Source organism: Tripterygium wilfordii, chromosome 5 (genome assembly GCF_013401445.1).
Source record: "Tripterygium wilfordii isolate XIE 37 chromosome 5, ASM1340144v1, whole genome shotgun sequence".
Classification (NCBI taxonomy): Eukaryota; Viridiplantae; Streptophyta; class Magnoliopsida; order Celastrales; family Celastraceae; genus Tripterygium; species Tripterygium wilfordii.
The window spans coordinates 12,292,872-12,311,190 of NC_052236.1; the positions used below are offsets into that span (position 1 = coordinate 12,292,872).

The 18,319-nt window shown below is 36.6% G+C and overlaps 3 protein-coding genes and 1 long non-coding RNA gene across 5 annotated transcripts; 2 read left to right on the plus strand and 2 right to left on the minus strand.

Annotated features, from left to right (window-relative positions):
• The first annotated feature begins 872 nt into the window (after window positions 1–872).
• Window positions 873–2,529, plus strand: LOC119998956. Of its 2 annotated transcripts, none has more exons than XR_005468320.1 (3): window positions 873–1,055; window positions 1,122–1,206; window positions 1,776–2,529. It is a non-coding gene; the product is annotated as an uncharacterized LOC119998956 (long non-coding RNA). The 2 variants fall into 2 exon arrangements; XR_005468321.1 differs by having other exon boundaries at window positions 1,176–1,206.
• Window positions 2,530–4,532: 2,003 nt separating this feature from the next.
• On the minus strand, window positions 4,533–8,603 carry LOC119999086 (eukaryotic translation initiation factor 3 subunit E-like). Its single transcript, XM_038846603.1, has 8 exons — window positions 8,336–8,603; window positions 8,100–8,254; window positions 7,149–7,376; window positions 6,937–7,058; window positions 6,110–6,329; window positions 5,865–6,007; window positions 5,328–5,465; window positions 4,533–5,219 (listed from the first exon to the last, which is right to left on the minus strand). The coding sequence occupies exons 1-8, from the start codon at window positions 8,541–8,543 to the stop codon at window positions 5,120–5,122; spliced, it is 1,314 nt and encodes a 437-aa protein (XP_038702531.1). The 5' UTR covers window positions 8,544–8,603; the 3' UTR covers window positions 4,533–5,119.
• Window positions 8,604–9,775: 1,172 nt separating this feature from the next.
• Window positions 9,776–13,571, minus strand: LOC119998180 (S-formylglutathione hydrolase). Its single transcript, XM_038845428.1, has 7 exons — window positions 13,376–13,571; window positions 12,535–12,652; window positions 12,004–12,051; window positions 11,232–11,428; window positions 10,957–11,055; window positions 10,805–10,870; window positions 9,776–10,140 (listed from the first exon to the last, which is right to left on the minus strand). Exons 1-7 carry the CDS (start codon window positions 13,520–13,522, stop codon window positions 9,961–9,963), a joined length of 855 nt encoding a protein of 284 aa, XP_038701356.1. The 5' UTR covers window positions 13,523–13,571; the 3' UTR covers window positions 9,776–9,960.
• Window positions 13,572–16,001: 2,430 nt separating this feature from the next.
• Window positions 16,002–18,056, plus strand: LOC119998864. The gene is made up of 5 exons (XM_038846332.1): window positions 16,002–16,156; window positions 16,921–16,963; window positions 17,058–17,149; window positions 17,227–17,326; window positions 17,753–18,056. The coding sequence occupies exons 1-5, from the start codon at window positions 16,088–16,090 to the stop codon at window positions 17,779–17,781; spliced, it is 333 nt and encodes a 110-aa protein (XP_038702260.1). The 5' UTR covers window positions 16,002–16,087; the 3' UTR covers window positions 17,782–18,056.
• The last annotated feature ends 263 nt before the right edge of the window (window positions 18,057–18,319 follow it).

The following is an 18,319-nucleotide window of genomic DNA, read 5'->3' on the forward strand; positions in this document are numbered from 1 at the left end:
TAAAAAAATACTTAAAACTACTAAAAATACTAACATAAAAGATACTACTTGACTTATTACAGAAAAATGAAAAAAACTAAAAGTATGACATTTTTTTTAGCTTACATGGGGTCAACAAAAAGTGAATATATGCATTTGATACCATAAGTAAACATACTTCATTAGGGTTAATACGTGATACAACTCTTTTAGTCACTGAACTATTGATCGTTTTTCAATTCAGTTACCATATCTTCAAACGTTCCAAATTAGGAACTCAAAGTTTAAAATTGTTTCATTTACGTGTTCATAAAGATTATGGACATTTCGGGCAGTCAAACTCGTGACGTGAATGACGAAAGTCATGGGTTTATTGCCCAAACAATGATAAATCTGTTAGATTGTGCAAATTTGAACAACTTTAAACTTTGGGTTACAATATTGAAAACGTCTGAACATTTGGTGGTTAAATTGAAAAATAACCAATATAACAATAATATAAAAATTATGTTTTTATTCTGAAAATATATTTACATAATATAATTCAAATACACTAGTATGTAAGATTAATATGTTATGAGACATGTGGGCACTTAAGTTGAATATTATCGAATTCAAACTCAATCATGCATTATTTTTTATCAAACAAACTTATTGAAGAATGAACAGTGGATAAAATCCCAGTAAAAACACACACAAAAATAAGTAGAATCTGTCTAAGAAAACTAAAAATCATTTTTCTAGATAAAAAAAATCATATTTCTTATTATTTTGTTATAAATTAAATGAAAGAAACAATAAATCAATCTTTATATATAAAAAAAGTGCCCAAAAGGGTCAATTTTTATGTTTTGTTTTGTTTTCAAAGGTTTCCTAATCGTGGATGGTTTCCAACGATAACTTTTTTATTTTTCTTTAAAATAAAACAACTTTTTCCTTCCAAACAGAGAGCACTCTCCCAATTTGCCGATGGCGCTGCTGTTGGTGGTTCCGAAGTCGAAATTTTCCCTTCTGTCTTCGGGTATCGATGGATCCTCGTTGTGTTCGTCACTAGCGGCCAATTTGTCACGGAAAAGGTAACTGAGTTGTCTTCCACTTTTTTCTTAATCGAACTTTTTATTTGTGGGGTTTCATGTTCAAAGGTATTTGGTTTGCTTCCCCATGATGGTGGGTGGTGCTAATATGTGCCATGGCAGTGATATGAGTTGGACAATGGTGACTGGCTCTGTAAGTGTTTTCTTTCTCTCAGTCTCTCTCTTTGCTTTGGAGCTAAGTTTGCTAGATCTGGATATGGGTTTTGCTCGAGAATAGATGATGGTTTCAATGTTATGAATTTTTTCCTCCCTGCTAACAATTTTCCTTCCTTTTTTTTGTTATTTCTCATGATTAGCTTGGAGACTGTAAATGGAACCAATATGATTATTTAGCTCATCTTAGCATGTATTTTTTATCAGATATGTTTGCAGATTTTGTTTTGTTTTTTACTAATTTTTCTTTAAAAATTCGGAGTTGCTTATGCAGTTCTAATGAAAATGTTCCGAGATGAGTCAAAAGTCTAAAGGAGCCAAATCATGTGTCCTTGATGCATGGAAATTACCCCCGTCTTTCTTTTTAATTTCCTTTGATGGAATTTGACTCTGCAATTCGTGAGGAAGCCAGTCTCTTCATATGTAATTGTGTTCACATCCATCCAATTTATTTGCTGATTACAATTTGCTTGTTAATTTTATATTCTAGCTGTGAGACTCCGTGTTTTTTGAAAAAGCTGGTTCATTTTTCTTTAATCAATTATGCAGAGCCGCTGATAAGGGTCGTCGGTGTGGCCGCTGATGAGGGGCGTGAGATTGGAGATGTGTGCAATCTTGAAAGTGTTCGAGGAATATCACCCTCAACCAAGGGCTTTGTTGTAAGAAATGGGTGGGGAACAACAAAGTAACTTTAGTTTTTAGAATATTATTATGCGGTTTGTATGCTGTTCATTATTTCTAAAGCAGAATCTAGTTTAGTCAAATGAGCACAATTCTCTTAAACAAGTTAACTTATTTAGAAGGGAGGTAGGAAATAAGACGATGTCCATTCGATGTCTAACAGTGCATTTGATGGATCATAGATGGCTTTAGAGGAGATAATTAGAGAAAAATGCACCCGATGCATGTATATTGACGGGCAACAATTATTGGGAACTTGCGGATATTATGCTAAAGATTCATACTTTCTAATATTCTCATTTTGAAAACATCACATTAGCTTAGTATAGGTAGTAGATCAACCTACAGAAAAAAGGAAATAATAAAGGAAATCTGAACAGTTCTTATCAAAAAGATATAGAAATTTTTAGAGGTTATTTTCAGATATGATGAGTTTTTTATTTCATTTTTTGTTTTATTTCACTAAAGCTTCTAACTGAGAATATGCATTTTATTTATGATAGTTGACCTGAATATTTATGATATTTATCATGTTTTTATTTCTCATCTGCTATTTCGGTTTTCCCTATGTTTCTAAACATAATTTATACTTGTGACATTCGTCATCTATGCCAATAAGAAATATTCTATTTGCACAGGATGTTATGGTTTTCACTGATTGTGTAACAAGAAGAATTTGGAAAAGCTTATGCATTTCATCTCTTCCAACGGCCAGCTCTTGTTCTTTATTCTCGAGCACTTAGAGGTTGTTTATTCCTATTTTGTATCCGCTATTTGCAGTTGACCTTTTGTTTTCACAAATGTTTTTAAACAGAATTTCTACTTTGCAGATGATGTCTTGGTTTTCACTAATTGTTTTATGAAATAGTTGGAGAGATTTATTTAATTTGTGTCTGCAAATGAGAAATATTACAGCCAGCTCTTTTCTTTATTTTCAAGTGAGGTAATTTTCCTATTTCTCATATGCTATTTAAAGACGATGTCTTGGTTTTCACTAATTGTTCTATGAAGAATTTGGAGATGTTTATGCAATTTATTTCTGCGAACGCGAAATGAAAGCCATCTCCTCTCCGTATTTTTGGCTCTTGTGAAGTTGTTTTCAAGTGGCGTGCTCCTATTTCTTATCTGACTGTTTGCTCTGATGGTGGGGTTTTCTTGTGAAGTTGTTTTCAAGTGGCGTGCTCCTATTTCTTATCTGACTGTTTGCTCTGATGGTGGGGTTTTCTTCGCCAAAACTTCTACTTTGGATCATTTCTTTCTTTTGAAGCTAATGAAATGTTACGGTCTGTATCTTCTCTTCACTTTCAAGTGCCTAGAGGTTTGGTTTTTCCTAATAGTTCTGTGCAGAATTTCTTTTGAAACAATGTAGCGTCGTTACAAACTCTTTTTTGCTAATCAAGGGATCTTTTATCATCTTTGGGCATTTTGATCTGATTGTCGATCATTCTTCTGAATCGGATTGTAGGGTATGTTGTCTTTATGTGCATTATACTTGGAAGTCTTCTTGTTAACTTTCATTTTCTGTTTATTGTTTCTCTGTCCTGTTTTTTCATGTTTTTGCTGCCTATTGCTACTCTGTCCTGCATCTATTCAACTGTGTTGAACTTTTATGAGGTATATTAAGATCTTTGATCATGGTGTTATATAATGGCAAGAATTATTGCATATACATTGGTTTTGATATAGATGCGGAGGTCAACTTTGTTGGATTATTAGAATATTTTTATTGAAATCTCTCCACATCAAGACTCTATAATCAGGTCAAGACTCTTTAGTTGACTCGTACCATACTAACAACAAATAATGTCAAGAAGTTGAAAATATAATCTTGACCAAGTCATATATTAATTAATTACTAAGGGAAATTCATGAACATAAGCATCAACAAGTTGAATGTTGAGCATTCTCAATTACTTGTCCAAATACAACAACTTACATTAATTATTGGTTGATTGGTGAGTTAGGTATTCACCCTCCCACTTTCACAAGTTGAATGTCAAGCATTCTCAATTACTTGTCCAAATACAACAACTTACATTAATTATTACATTAATTATTGGTTGATTGGTGAGTTAGGTATTCACCCTCCCACTTTCACGAGGTCAAAAAAACATCCAACCCGGCGTACCCGCAAGAGCCTCCACCACGCTAACGACAAGTCTTCCCAACATACCCATCAAAACAACTCTTACCATACTAGCAACATATAAGATTAATGAGTGAGTTCTGTACAGACCCAAAAAGCTTATCACAAAAATCGTTTGTTGTAATGTCAACTGAAAAAACATCCAACCCAGCACACCCACAAGAACAACCCACTAATGAGTGAGTTGTGTATAGACCCAAAAGGCTTATCACAAAAATCGTTTGTTGTAATGTCAACTGAAAAAACATCCAACCCAGCATACCCACAAGAACAACCCACACCACGTTAATGACAAGTCTTCCCAACATGCCAGAATAACCCATACCACACTAACAAGAAGTAAGATTGGCCGAAACCAATATGAATGAGGCCTGGAAGTGAAACAAATACACAGGATAACATACTCTCTAATTCCACAGATATAACCAACTAAACTATGATTGAGAAACGCCAACACTCCACATGATCGACTACAATCATACAACCCAAATGGTAATGAACTGAGTTCGATTGATTTCAACTAAGGAAACTGAAAGAGAGTACAAATTACACAACTAATGAAAGAATAAACAGCCAACAAGTGCCTTTGACAAGATTCAGCATAATCGAAACCCTAGAAGCAAGAAATAATATAAGACGCATAACAATCCATTTAACACCATAATACTAGGATACTAAAAGGAGCAGCGTCGATGAAGCTTCCGTACAGAAGAGACATGTTCGAATTCCCACTAATAACAGAAACCAAACAAGAGATGGAATTCCAGATTGTAACTCCACGCCCCTCCTTGTAGTCAAGCTCTCTGAGATCGCCGCCATTGTCTCCCTCATCGGCTCCATTTACCTCCTCCATTTCCTTGGCATCGATTTCTTCCAGTCATTCATCGCAGGTGCTTCTCATTATCCTTGGGACCAACAACTTGATTATACAAAAACTTGATGAGTTTAGCATGTAAACTGCCTAAAAAGTAAACAAACTCTCTGGTCTTGCTTTAGCACATGAGATTCAGAAAAAAGACAATCTCTTGGTACCATAACACGGAAGTAAATACTTTCTTCACCAGACTTATCTAGCAGTTTGGCCCTGTGCATGTTCAAGTAGTTGACCAACTAACTTGTAAGTACGACCTGACAATGCCTTTGTGTGGTCGATCAACTGCTCATATCTGAAAAGGATTATAAAAAAAAATGTGACTAAGTGACAAAGATTGGGAAGGGAGGTGGGACACAATGCCTGCTGATCAATTAAAGAAAATATGTATTCTTAATCTTACACGTTGGGATGATTGGGTTCCATTATAACAGTTCCAGACTTCGAATCAATCTTGGCATCAAGCTTTGAGGTTTGGATAAGATTCACGATCCATCTCTCAGCCTCCTCATAGTTCAAATACAACTTCTCAGCAAGAACTCTACCAAAAAAGAGGGATTAATTTCAATCAGAGAACCAAGAAGAAAAACGTCAAACGCAACTATAATGCAACAAAAAATTTGCAGCAACATATTAATTGAAAGCCCCCCAGAGAGAGAGAGAGAGGGCTTCTGCATTTGTGCCCCATTTCTAGCATTTTCTTTAAGCATTTCTTGTGTCCTATTTGGTTGCTTATCCTCACAAAGTTGTCAATTCACCAACTATTTTTGAAAATTTTCGTGAGTTGATAAAGGACCCACCCAAACCTTTGATGTATTAATATTTTGCATATCAAACACACATGCTAAGTTGATTTTACTCGGAGGGAAACAAAAGAAAACAACTATTGCTGTTTACTCATAAAGCTATATTGAAACAATGTCGTGAAGGAGGTACTCACCCCATGTCAATGCGACGATGGATTCTGCAATAAGTTTCAAAGATAAATAGGCGAGCATTTTCAAGGAACTCATCTCTCAATGGAACGGTAGAATAGTTGCTTTCTTCAACTCGTTTTCCAAGGAATGGATCATTCAATATCACCTGCATTTAGTAAAGGTTAACATAATCCAGATCAAAAATAAACACAATTAGTTATCATGGGATGTAATAGTAGGCTAATCATTAAGAAGATTGAGAAACTACTTCTTCGCACTCTTTCATCTTCTTTTGTGCCCCATCAAAGTCATAATTGACATAAACACATGCCAAAAACTCAGTGATGGGATCCTTGTAAGAATGCTGCTCTTGCTGAATGACCTTTATAAACTCTTTGAACTGAGGTCTTCTCCTTTTGTTTACTATAAATGCAGTTGCCAGGTAACGTAGAAGATGAGGAGCATTGGTTTGAATCGCATTTAGATACCTGGTAAAGGAAAACACTAAATGCTTGTAAAAGAGCCACATAATATATGTCAATAAAACAAGTTAAAGGGAGAAAATTGGAAGAGAACTAAGAATTTAAGGCACAAAGAGACTGATGTTAATCTCCCTGTCCAACTGCCACTGGTTTCTAAGAAGAAAACTTAAAATGCCTTCAAATAAAAACACCAGTTATGATTAGCCTGGACACCATTCGAATGTTTAAAGTATAGCTGAAAACAAACAAGAAACACTACTAAAATTCAAAGGACCACTGTAAAGTCCACAGGTATCATGCAGAAAGATGTAATATCTCATCAATTCTTGATTACCACACAAAGATGGTTATCTTTTCTCTTTTTTCTGAGGCAAAAAAGAATCTTTGTTTAGGGCCAACAAGAAGGTGAAACACAAGGAACAAGGATACGAGGGATAACACATAAGCTAAAAAAAAAAAGAACAAGGATATCAGATGATTATCATGATTATAAAAACTACAAACTCTGAACTAGGAGGGGGTAAATGCAAAGCCATGCATCCAATTTTATGCCTAGAGAGTTTATGATAATGAAGTCTATAGGGGCAAGATAGCTCAAGTTTTTAATGCATACTTGTCCTGATTGAAGAGGTCGATGATCTGTGTCCTTCCATTTTCGTTGTTGAAAAAGATAAAGAGACTCCAATACATCAGCCATATTCTGCTTTGCACTTGATTCAACGGTGATGAGAAACTCTGCAATGAAAATCAAAGTCGATAAACTATTACGCTTGGAAACAAGAGATAGAATGTAAGGAAATACGAGATAGGGAATAGTGTAAAAACCTTCGAATCAATTATTTCTTTTAACCGATTAAGTTCTTCAAGAGCAATATCCCAGTTCTGCATCAGTATCTCAGCTGCAAGCTTCCCCCATAATGCACTCAAACTTCTTTCACTATTTGTAGACAAGGCCCTATACTGATAAAGATAGTCAGCAGCACCAGAGTAGTTTCCACATTCAAATTGAAACTTGGCGTACAGGTATAGTGCCTCAATCTGCTCCAGTCCAATCTGGTAGAACATTTCATCATTGCATGAGTTACATACCTCAAAAAAGAAAATTAATAACATGCCACTGCTTCAACATAAAAATGTCAATAACGTTTTTAGATAAATTAGACCACAGAAACATAGAGATGACATTCAATAAGTTTTCCAAATAAAGGTATTAATAATATAGTTTATCGATAAAACAATGACTAGTCCTTTCTAAATGTCTATCTTATCATACAAAAAAAAACCAACAATAAAACACTCAAATCAGATCACTATCTCTAAATAGCTAATTAGTCATTGCATCCAGTTTGGGATGAGTTACATGAATCCTCAAGAAATACAGTCAAAAACTCGGAACCCACTTAGTGGACACTCCTCCACACTTTCTACCAATCCTCTAGTGACCATGTCTTTTTATTAACACTTCTATCCATGTCATTTCTTGCCATCATCTTCTTCTCTTTTTGAAATCACTTACTTAAATCTCTCCACTTTTTTCACTAAAACACCATAATCTGTACATGTCCACCCCCCAAACGTTTTAGGAAAAACCGTATGTCCGATTATAGCTACACCTAGTATACATAGAAGAATCTATTTTCTTATCCCACCCTTCTTTGTGTCAAGTGTGTTGCCTACTAACAATCCGACATATAATGCTATACAGTATGTAGTGATGTTGAGACTGAAAAAGGATCGACATTTTCATCACTGCATATTGAGTTGCTCAAAGCGAACCTGATAACGATCTTTGAGCATCTGGATGTTATACTGCTTGTCCGCTCTCAATTCCTGCACTGCATTCGGATTCTGCAGGAAAGCCACGATAGGTGCCGCCCCCTCCTCCAGCGACTTAAGCCTAGCCACGACCTCCGCCCTTCTATCCATCATATCTATTATCACTCATCCCCAATCACCATCATTCATTCAATCAAACATCACATAAGTATAGACAGATGTATCAATGTAAGTACCTTGGGGGACATCTTCAGTGTGGTAGAGAGACTTGTGGATGTCCATGGCGTAGTCGACCATGTTAGTCTTGTTGAGGAGCTCGATCTTGGCTTTCAGGATCTGGTCATCAGGGTAGAGCTGTCGCTCCTGCAAGAACTCCAACAAAGGGAACACCAGGTGCCTGTCTAGGTTCGGCGCAATCCGTGGTGTTAGGTCGTACGTAGCCATGGCTGCTTCTGATGTAACTCTCTCTGCGTCTCTGCCTGGTTAAAACCCTAGAGAGAGAATATGCGGTTTCTTCGTCGTGGACCTGGACCTTGAGGAGGACTTGGGATTGGGCTGTTGGGCTCATTGTTTGGGTTTATTGGGCCCAAATAGATTGTGAGCCTGTCTCTCTTATAATTTGTGGATCGAATTACATACTTCATAAATTATTAAATTAGGTAGGAAAAAAAGAAAGAAATTAATGGTTGGATGGTCCCAAGAGAGAAGTGAGTAGTGAGAAAAACTAAGAATGCCATGCAATGAAATCAAATGAATAAATTTCATTTTGGTCACTAAAAGATTCGGTTCATTTTTAAATCAGTCATACGAATTTTCAAATTTCTCAACTCGATCATTTACTGTTGAAATTCTTCTCACAACAGGTCACTCGATCATGGCGTTACCAAAATGCTATGTGGATAACCAATGATGCCACTATCCAACACTATCTTCGAATTTACTTTAAATTGAATCTTTTAATAGTTTTTGGATAACCAATAACAGCGTTGGCTAGTGCTAAGGAGCATGTTAGTCATGGTCTCTCACTTGGGTTCAATCATCTCTGAAGTCGTGAATACATGAATTTTTCATGAGCCTATATGACATTCGTGGTTTGTGGGTTATTACGCAAGCCCAATAGATTTACTCAGCGCGCACCCAAGTGGTAATGGTTGTGGTTTCCAATTGCTTTTCTTATAAATTCATGTAACCGATCGCAAACTTTTGAAATGACTACTTGGAGAATGAAGATGATGATTATGAAGACTGTAAAGTTAGTTGGGATGAATCCTTCCAACTGACCTTGTGATTTACCCAACTAATAAGGGTGACTATGTAGATCTCCATCCAACCCCAAACTTTTGGGATAAGATTTCAGATGATGATTGTGAAAACTTTGTGAAGTTAGTGGGGATGCCTGAAAGATTTATCCAGATAATAAGGGTGATCATGTAAAGATATCTATCTTGTGTATAAGCTAAGGGCTCTGAAAGCATATTCTGTACCAATGTCTTCTTTAAAGAGATCTTTAACAATGGCTGGACAGTGGTCATAACCCAGCTCCTCACTTCTTGGGTTGCAGGACTTTTGAATGATTTCTTTGTTTTCTGTTGTAATCTCTTATCTTCATTCTTCCATATCTTAAAAAATAATAATAATAATTAATCGACTGTAGAAAATGTATCAGAGACTTAAAAAAATAAAAAAAAAAGTTCACATGATAGCTTCCAATGCATAATTTGTTCATGAAAACAACCCAAATAGTGAGAATAATAGATGGGTACAGCAGCAACAAGACAACATTAACATAAAATCCTTAACAAGACAACACCCCAGAAGCCATTTCAAGGAGGAGAAAAACGAGAGCAAAAGCAACCAGAAATTAGAGTTTCAGGGCTTGAGCATGGTGACTCATATGATCATCAAGAAAGGTGGCGACGAAAAAGTAGGAATGGTCATAACCAGGCTGCAATCGCAATAGAAGGGGAACCTTGGCATTCCTGCATGCTTCCTCAAACTTGTGTGCTAGCAGCTGATCATGCAAGAACTTGTCTTCCTCCCCCTGGACAAACACAAAAAAGATGTAAGAAGATTGGATGTATACTATAATCATAGCGATCTAAATTCACATGAACAATGATGGTTCATTTCTTCCTTTCTCTGCTTGAGAAGTTATCGTGACAAACTAAAATTTCAGATAGCCAAAAGAAAATTGGGGAATGCAAAAATTGAAAAGTCATGAAAGAAGACACAAAGATTGACTTGGTTCGGCTTTAAAGAATCCCGTATTCACAGGAGGACACAAATTCATCATCCAGTAATGCTTACGACTTGTCATATATATGACCGGTTTTAAGGAAAATGTCAAGCTATATAGGCCATTACGAAGTTCCATTCAGATAATCCACTGAAGCCGCCAAGGTATTTCACCATTCCACTAGTTATGGAACACATTGTCCAAACATGTGGTGCTAAAAGAATGAGAACTTCATTTAGTATGAAACCTAGTCATTTTTTTGAATGAGCATATGAAACTTAGTCAAGCTGAACAAAGAACAAAAAAAGTATTGTTGATGATACGTAGATCGGCAAGTGCTGAAACCCATACTTGGTAACTTGGAAACTCTTCAAATGAATGACCAGTCTCCACAGGAAAAGCATACTTATTTATATACGACTTTCAAGAAGTCGTTAATATATAGCTAGACAAATTAACATGCTCTTACCTGGTCAATTAAAATGGTAGCAGATACATTTGGGAACTTTGAGACCAGGCAAGTGGCATCATATTCCTGCAATTTAGAGATTTCATCCATCAACTAAACAACATATTGAGACTATTAAAAAATGTATGCTCTTCAGGTCCTTGGAAACTTACCTCCCAATCAGCTTTATTTTCACCTAAATAGTTTGTGAAAGCCTTCTGACCCCAAGCACAGTTGATAGGATTGACAATTGGTGCAAAGGCAGACACTGACTGGAAAACAAGAAAGAACACAAGAAATATATGAAACCAGTTAGCAAATTTTATCTACACAAAAAATCATAACTTGCAAGTGGCCTATAGCTCCTGTTGTATGAAGAGGTAGGGGAAAGGTTAGTAAACAAAACCCAACAGACTATGACCATACCGGATACAGTGAAACCAACTACCTTATACTTGTCGAGATTTTTAAGGTAGATCGTCAGAGCACCATGCCCACCCATTGAATGACCAGATATAGATGCCCTTGATGTATCCAGTTGAGGAAAATTTTCACTCAGAAGTTGTGGTAGTTCTTTCACAATATAATCATACATGCGCCAGCTCTTCCACTTCTCTTGTGTAGCATTTAGATAGAATCCAGCACCTATGAGGAAAAAAATTAGAAATGAAATCAGCAATAAAGTGCTCCCAACAGATATGGTCCACACACTGCCACTTTGAGGCTTATGAAAGTAAAGCCAACAAGAAGCCGAAAAATAAATAAGGCATCTAGCATAGCCTTAAATGTAAACGCATGAGAAAATGATGAGAACTATTATGCTGTGTCCCATATTAACCTTGATGACTAGCACAAGAGAGAGCAATGCCTCGTGGAACTTTTAAACTCATCCATATACTTCATCTTTCCGCAGGCTTTGTACAATTTTTCTTCTTTTGAATTATCTTGCATTAATTTTATTTGGTAGAGGAAGTGGGGAGTGGGCTTGATAAGAGATATATCTTAAGATTAAAAACCAAACAACATCACTATTTGTCTTTGTGGATTTCAATTTATTCCATTTTCCATGCATGCAGAAGCAAATTGACGGGGGGGAAACAACAAAGAAATGTTTAATATCTGGACATGTCCAAGACTAATCTACTGTAACATCTAAGCAAAGAAAGAAATGTGCCCAAAGATCACCAAAGAAGAGATTTTAACAGTCTCTTGCAACATACCTACACCGAAGTCCCAGCTGTCTGCCTCTCCTTCCACATTAAGACCTCCTGCAAAAGAAATGAGGTACACAATCAGAAGAACATCTTTGACAGAACATCTTCTTTTAACTTACATAACGGTATCTTCACAAAATCAACAGAAACCGACGAGATGCTTATGCCAACCTAAGTGTACATCTGTGATTCCCACAAAATGCAAATCTGTTTCAATTCTCAGTTACATATACTAGTCCCCACAACCATAATCCCCATAAATCATCTATATATCATAAATAGAAAAAGCGTAGCAACTTTTTCAAAATCAGAAAACGCATGTAAAAATTTTTTATGATCAGAACTCGAGAATATAATCACACTTCTGAATGGTTTCAATGCTTGGACTCTGTGATCTGCTTTGCTTTTAATTGCTTTTATTATGATCAAGGCATATTGGTGTCAAGCTGACCAAGTAGAAATATGAAAAATCTGTGGTTCTCAAAAGGCAAATCAAAATATATGGGCAAAAATCATTCTCAGGGCCCGATGACTTACTTGGAGATGTATCAGGGACAATTAGAGCAATCCCCTCAGTTGAGGCAGCACGCTGACCGCCTGACTTGATAATGAAATTCTCATCCGTACAGGTAAGCCCAGAGAGCCAATAAAGTATCTGCATGACATTGACGGCAAGGAACCATGATAGTTTCAATTCAACTTCAAAAAACTAAACGGGGCAGTCTACGTATTGGATGATAAGCTAGAGACAACAAAACCCATTTCGACCATTATTTTTTTTGAATGAAAGAAAATTTATTCAAGCACCAAGGGGGCGCAACCCAGAAAGATTACAAGGAGGAGAGTGCAGCCCTAAAAGCTGCATACTACATAAATTTATATAATCAAAAACATTCACTGATAGGGGTGCACTCCATAACTTTAGGCATTCCAGCCATTTTTCTAAGAATACTTCTAAAATTTGAAAGTAATATGATTCTGTTAATCTACAAGCTTTAAACTTTACACATAAAAACCAAAATGGTTTCTTGTCAATTTCCTAGGACATTCAGGCATTAGAGAACCTCCCTATCTTAGTACTTATCACTTGAAACTGGTAATCATTTCACATTAAGCCAGTCTCCAGCTCAAAATACCAAGAACACATTAGCAGAAACACCCAAAAAACTAATAAAAATGAAGCAGCAATATCATCAATTAGAAAACCCAAATCAAGAATCTCAACAGCAGAACCACGATTTCAAGCGTCATAATCATGTGACCGATCAATCACCAAACATCGAAACTCAAACACCCATTTGAGAATAATATAAAAAACCTAGACAATCGCGATACATAAGCAATAATCATGGAGGAGAACACAAGATTAGGAACACACAGGGAATTTGTGGGAAGGGGAAGGCGAAGGCGGGAAGTAGATGTGGAAATTCATGGAGCAACCCAGTGTTGGACTGTAATGCTTGTATCTCTTGTTGTAACCTCCGTACATCTTCGCGCTGGTAATCTCCACTGGCTGCTTCTCCATTTTCACTGCCTGCTCTCTCAGTCTCTCGTCCCTCTCTCTCTTAGATATCATAGAAATGAGTCTGTGAATGGCCGAGTGCGCCTTTTTATCGTTGATGTCGGTCCATGGTTTCTTATCATGAACCCCTCACCATTAGATTATATCACGAATTTAGAAAAATCGTCTGGACAATTAAAATATTTTGATTGTCATTCATAACAAAATCATGTTTAGCCAACAATCCCTCGGCCGAGTTGGTTTAAACATATATTCAATAGTCGAATTGAGTCATATCCAAATTCGAAACCCCACTCCTCTTGCTAAAAAAACAAAGTAATGTTTTACTTGGAAAGTCCATGAGTGTCTTGGATGATTAAAAATTTTGTTGTCATTCACAATAGATTCATGTTTAACTTGTGAAATTCATAAATAGGTTAACAAATTAATGAACCACCAAAATTGGTTTGCTTGGCTTAAACTCTTAGAGCTGAAATTTTTTAAAAAAAAAAGTAATCAAGAACGATATTATACAAGTTTGTACACAAAAATTATGATCTGTTAGATTTGCACGCACAAATATTTATCACCTGACAACAGGGTAAATTCAATCAAATCTAAGCACGAGACCATAAGGGTATTGCTTTTAAATTAGGGGTGACAAAAAATCAGTTTCGGGTAGGATAATAACACGTATTTATGAAATGTTGACTTGCTCGAACTCTAACCCGGATTGGATTTTGGACGTACTTAATTGACCAAACTCATATTGGTTTAAATCCGAACAAGTAAATCGGACAAGATTTATGTGTTTGAACCCGGACCCAGTTTTAAACTGGAAAAAATTATGTGTCTAGACCTGGATTTCAGACATACTTGGTTTAATTCAAGTGAATAAATTTGATCATCCGGATCAGATAAAATTTTACCACTCCTAACTTCTAGTAAAAATATAACTCAAAACCTTCCTGAAAAGGAAAATCAAATCGCCTTCACTATATTAACGTTTTATTATTATCTTTTTCACCATTTCTAGCTTAATTTAATGGTTCCTAACATTTCAATTCATTTATACATGTTGGTTCATAATTTGTGAAACATCATATGAGAAAAAACATTAATTTGGGACTAGTAAATTTATCTTCTTACCTCTTTTTTGTTTTCTTTTCCGTTTATGGGCTTGCATCTACATTTGGGCCGGTCCTATAATATTTAGCCAAGAGTGCTGAGGCGAGGCCTCTATGGTCCAAGCCCATTGAGAAAAAAGGAAAAATTACTTTTTTCAGGAAAATGCGTGTACATGACATGTAGTAGTAGAATTGTGACTTGTCACTTGGACTATTATTTATCAGTGAAAACAAACCCCGATACTTGAATGAGACCTGTTTGTCTTCCTTTATAGAATGGACTTTTCTGATTAGGTATTTCACGTGTATGCATTTGTAAGTTTTTGAGTGTCTTGTAACCAAATTATCATGTTGTCGTGTGGGAATAATACCTTTGTGACCACGTATTGGCCTTTGACCTAACTTATCTTGTCGTCATGGGAAACTTATGTACGTGCGGGCATGACAATCCGAGTGTAGACCCATATATCGGATGTTGAAAAGACAATCTTATATAATGTCGTTCTCGGTTACCAAGTGTAAGTGCTGGAACTACAATCATTGAAAAGTCAAGATGAGTCACCAGCAACCTGCAAGACATGCAGGCGGAAGACAATCGAAAAATCATTGGCACAGGTGGGGTGTCGGCCAAAGAAACTCCTACGATCAAATCAGTAAAGACGAAAGTCAAAAAGAGAGTTGCAATGGGTGCAAGTGTAGGTGGTTGCGACCGTAGAGGGAGGCGTGGCGAAGAAAGTGTTTAGGGAGAGAATGTAGAAGAGTGTGATTAGGCTGGAGGGAGCGCAATCTCTTAATAGATTCGGATTGACCTCTCCTTCCCCTAGGAGAAGGAAGACTTTACATAGACAATGAAGATGATATCACATAATAGGATTAGATCTCAATGAGTATATGTGACGATATGATTTGATAGTGGCGTGTGTTAGCAAGAAGGGTTGATAAGATTGGTAACAAAAAGAATATGTCACCAATTGCGGTTCATCATCTAAGGTAGGATGGGTGCAAGTTCCAAGGTTGCATGGAGTATCCAAACCTTGCAGGCTTGACGCCGAAGAAAGGTTTGTGATTGGTTGACCCCTGAAGTCAACTCTGATAATTGCAGCTAAGGCAAATGACGAGGGCGAGAGGAAGAGACAGGTTGGGCGGCAAGTTGATTGAATAGAGAATGATGTGGACATGGTGTCTATAGTCATGCACGTGAAATGAATAGTCGAAGTAGAGTGTATAGCTGTCATACATGTGACATGCCATGGGCCTATTTGTGAATAGTTCAAGGAGATCATAGTGGATCTGAATATAAAGCATTGGGCCTTATTAGTCAAAGAGTTGAATGGGCCTCGACAAAAGAGTGTTTTAAACCAACTTGAAAAATAAGCTTAGAAGGGGCCAAAGCCATCAGTCAGCGAGTCTCGCGTATGGTTGTAGGCACAGAAAAGCCAGAGCAAGAAGGAAGGAGTCGGGGATGGCAGCGTCTGGGACCGACCTTGGAGAGCTTCTGAAGCCTTTTCACGAAAGAGCCACTGAAGCTGAGGTTTCGATTATCATACTCCACTCCACCAGATTTTCTTATTTTCTCCATACACAAGTTTTTTTTTGAATCGATTCGATTCGATTCGCTTGCTCTACAAGTAGCGTTTTTGCAAGTTCAGATTGGTTATTTATGATCAGAGTGTGCTATTGCATTGTTTCTTCATACAAAGAATGTAGATATTTTGTTTGAAATTAAATCTGAGACCAATCTGCTCAGAGTGATAATGTAGAATTGCAGCACCCACTAGACAAAAATGGTGATGATTTGAAATTAGACCATGAAACTCGTATCTCAGAGTCAGAGCTTGTGAAACTTAGGGTTTTGGCTGCCCAGAATTAGATACCTTAAGACAGCTGAGTGGGTGTAAATCTTGGGGCGTTAGAAGGTCGGCAACATTTAATTCTGGGCCAAAGTTCATTCGGGTGAAAATAAGGTTTCTAACCCCTCCCTGGAAGACTAGGAAACCTTAGAGAAATACTTGGTTCGAACTACAGGCCGTAGTCATGCTGAATCAATGATCCGTCCTAAGTCCAGAGATATAACCTCGTGGTTGTGTTACTTTTCTCGTCATTCCATTAAGATTATGTGTCGAACTGTGAAATTTTAATGCTTTATTTTTTTGGATTCTAATATGTGACTGAAGTACTTGATAATCTTTTTAATTGTGAAATGCTTATGAACGCCGGAGTAATTATCATTTGAGAAGCGTGCTCCGTTCTTGTTACCATTGGTGTTTTCTAACTAGCCATTTGTTTTATGTTAAGGGTCGCTTGTCTCGACTTGAAGCTTCCCCTTCGAGTAAAAAAGGTTCGAGCCTGGAGAACTACATTAGATCAATTGTGTTTGTATAGCTTAAATGCAGCAGGCTAACTTTGTTAATGGAATATGGAAACTTGTGCAGATGCTGGAAATGAAGAATATTTGAAAACAATAAGTGAACTTCAAGCCAAGCTGGAAAGTGCTAATGCAGAATTAGTTTCAGAAAGGGGAAAGGTATTTGCATTTTCACAATTGGTTCTTGTGTAATTTTAAATGAGATAGTATCGATTCCTGACTACTGTGGCTTGCAGACCAAGCAGCTTTCTGTGGAAAATTCAAAACTTCAGTATCGCATCATCCATCTCGTCCGAGCAATCAATGATGCTGATAAAGAGTTGGAGCATCTAAGAGGTATAAATTCTGAGCTTTCTTTCCCTGACATTTTTGCTGTAATTATTGGAGCATGATGGAAGCTAATTTTTTTCACAGAATTCAGTTGCGATACAGGAAAGTTTATTTGTAACCAAACAACGATTATTCTGTTATTATATTCAACTTTCGGATATGGATTAAATAAGTGAGTTTGAGCATCCAAAAGCCAGTTCCAGGATGTTCTTTGTTATTGAAGCTTTGAAAATCAAAATGTATCCAAACTATAATTGAGCAAGAAAACCCTTTTGTAAAAAAAAATTATTCGTTCTGTGCATAAGTCTTTTAACCCCCATCGCTCTTTTATAACTGCGTTTGCATTTTTGTCCGAGTAATGAGCTATATCATTAGGCATGACACATGGCTGATTTTGAACTTGCTGCTTATTATTTCTCTGGTTTTCTTCAGATCAAAACCCAGAGGCAACTGCTATGTGAATCGTGAAACCGGTGAAAGGAACTGAGACGACAACTTGCTCTAATTTGTGATTCAAGATCGACATCCGTTGAATTGCAATGCTCACAAAATAGAGAATACTAGTGTTGGGTACTTAAACTATGTTTCATATAGTTAATCTGTTATTGTGTATGGAGTTGCTTGAATATTTGCATTTTATGAGGGAAATGACTGAAGAAACTTGTCCATCTGATTGTTTAAAAAAAAATGGGGAACCCTTCCTCCTTTCTATTAAAGAGCCTTGTGCTTCATAATAGATGTGTATTTCTATTTGTTTCTAGTCTGTGAAGTCCGGGAACATGGAGTTTTAAGTAAAAATGCAAAGAAGTCGAATGACTGAATATATTGACAATGCCCTTATACAATAACCTTTCCTCCATGTAAGAACACATTTACTATCTTTCATATTAACAAAGAACATTTACTCTTATCCAGCACAGAAAGAAAATTTCCTATAAGAATCATTTACTGCTCGCTTGTAACTTGTAACTTGTAACGTGCATAGTAACAACCTCCAGT

Coding starts and splice junctions, on each gene's coding strand:
- LOC119999086 (XM_038846603.1), bottom strand. CDS start 8,543: ATGGCTACGTACGACCTAACACCACGGATTGCGCCGAACCTAGACAGG. Junction 8,255..8,335: donor CACTGAAGATGTCCCCCAAG/GTACTTACATTG, acceptor GAGTGATAATAG/ATATGATGGATAGAAGGGCG. Junction 5,466..5,864: donor CATCGTCGCATTGACATGGG/GTGAGTACCTCC, acceptor CTTTTTTGGTAG/AGTTCTTGCTGAGAAGTTGT.
- LOC119998180 (XM_038845428.1), bottom strand. CDS start 13,522: ATGGAGAAGCAGCCAGTGGAGATTACCAGCGCGAAGATGTACGGAGGT. Junction 10,871..10,956: donor AAAATAAAGCTGATTGGGAG/GTAAGTTTCCAA, acceptor TCTAAATTGCAG/GAATATGATGCCACTTGCCT. Junction 10,141..10,804: donor CTACCATTTTAATTGACCAG/GTAAGAGCATGT, acceptor GTGTTTGTCCAG/GGGGAGGAAGACAAGTTCTT.
- LOC119998864 (XM_038846332.1), top strand. CDS start 16,088: ATGGCAGCGTCTGGGACCGACCTTGGAGAGCTTCTGAAGCCTTTTCAC. Junction 16,157..16,920: donor AAAGAGCCACTGAAGCTGAG/GTTTCGATTATC, acceptor TTTTATGTTAAG/GGTCGCTTGTCTCGACTTGA. Junction 16,964..17,057: donor TTCCCCTTCGAGTAAAAAAG/GTTCGAGCCTGG, acceptor AAACTTGTGCAG/ATGCTGGAAATGAAGAATAT.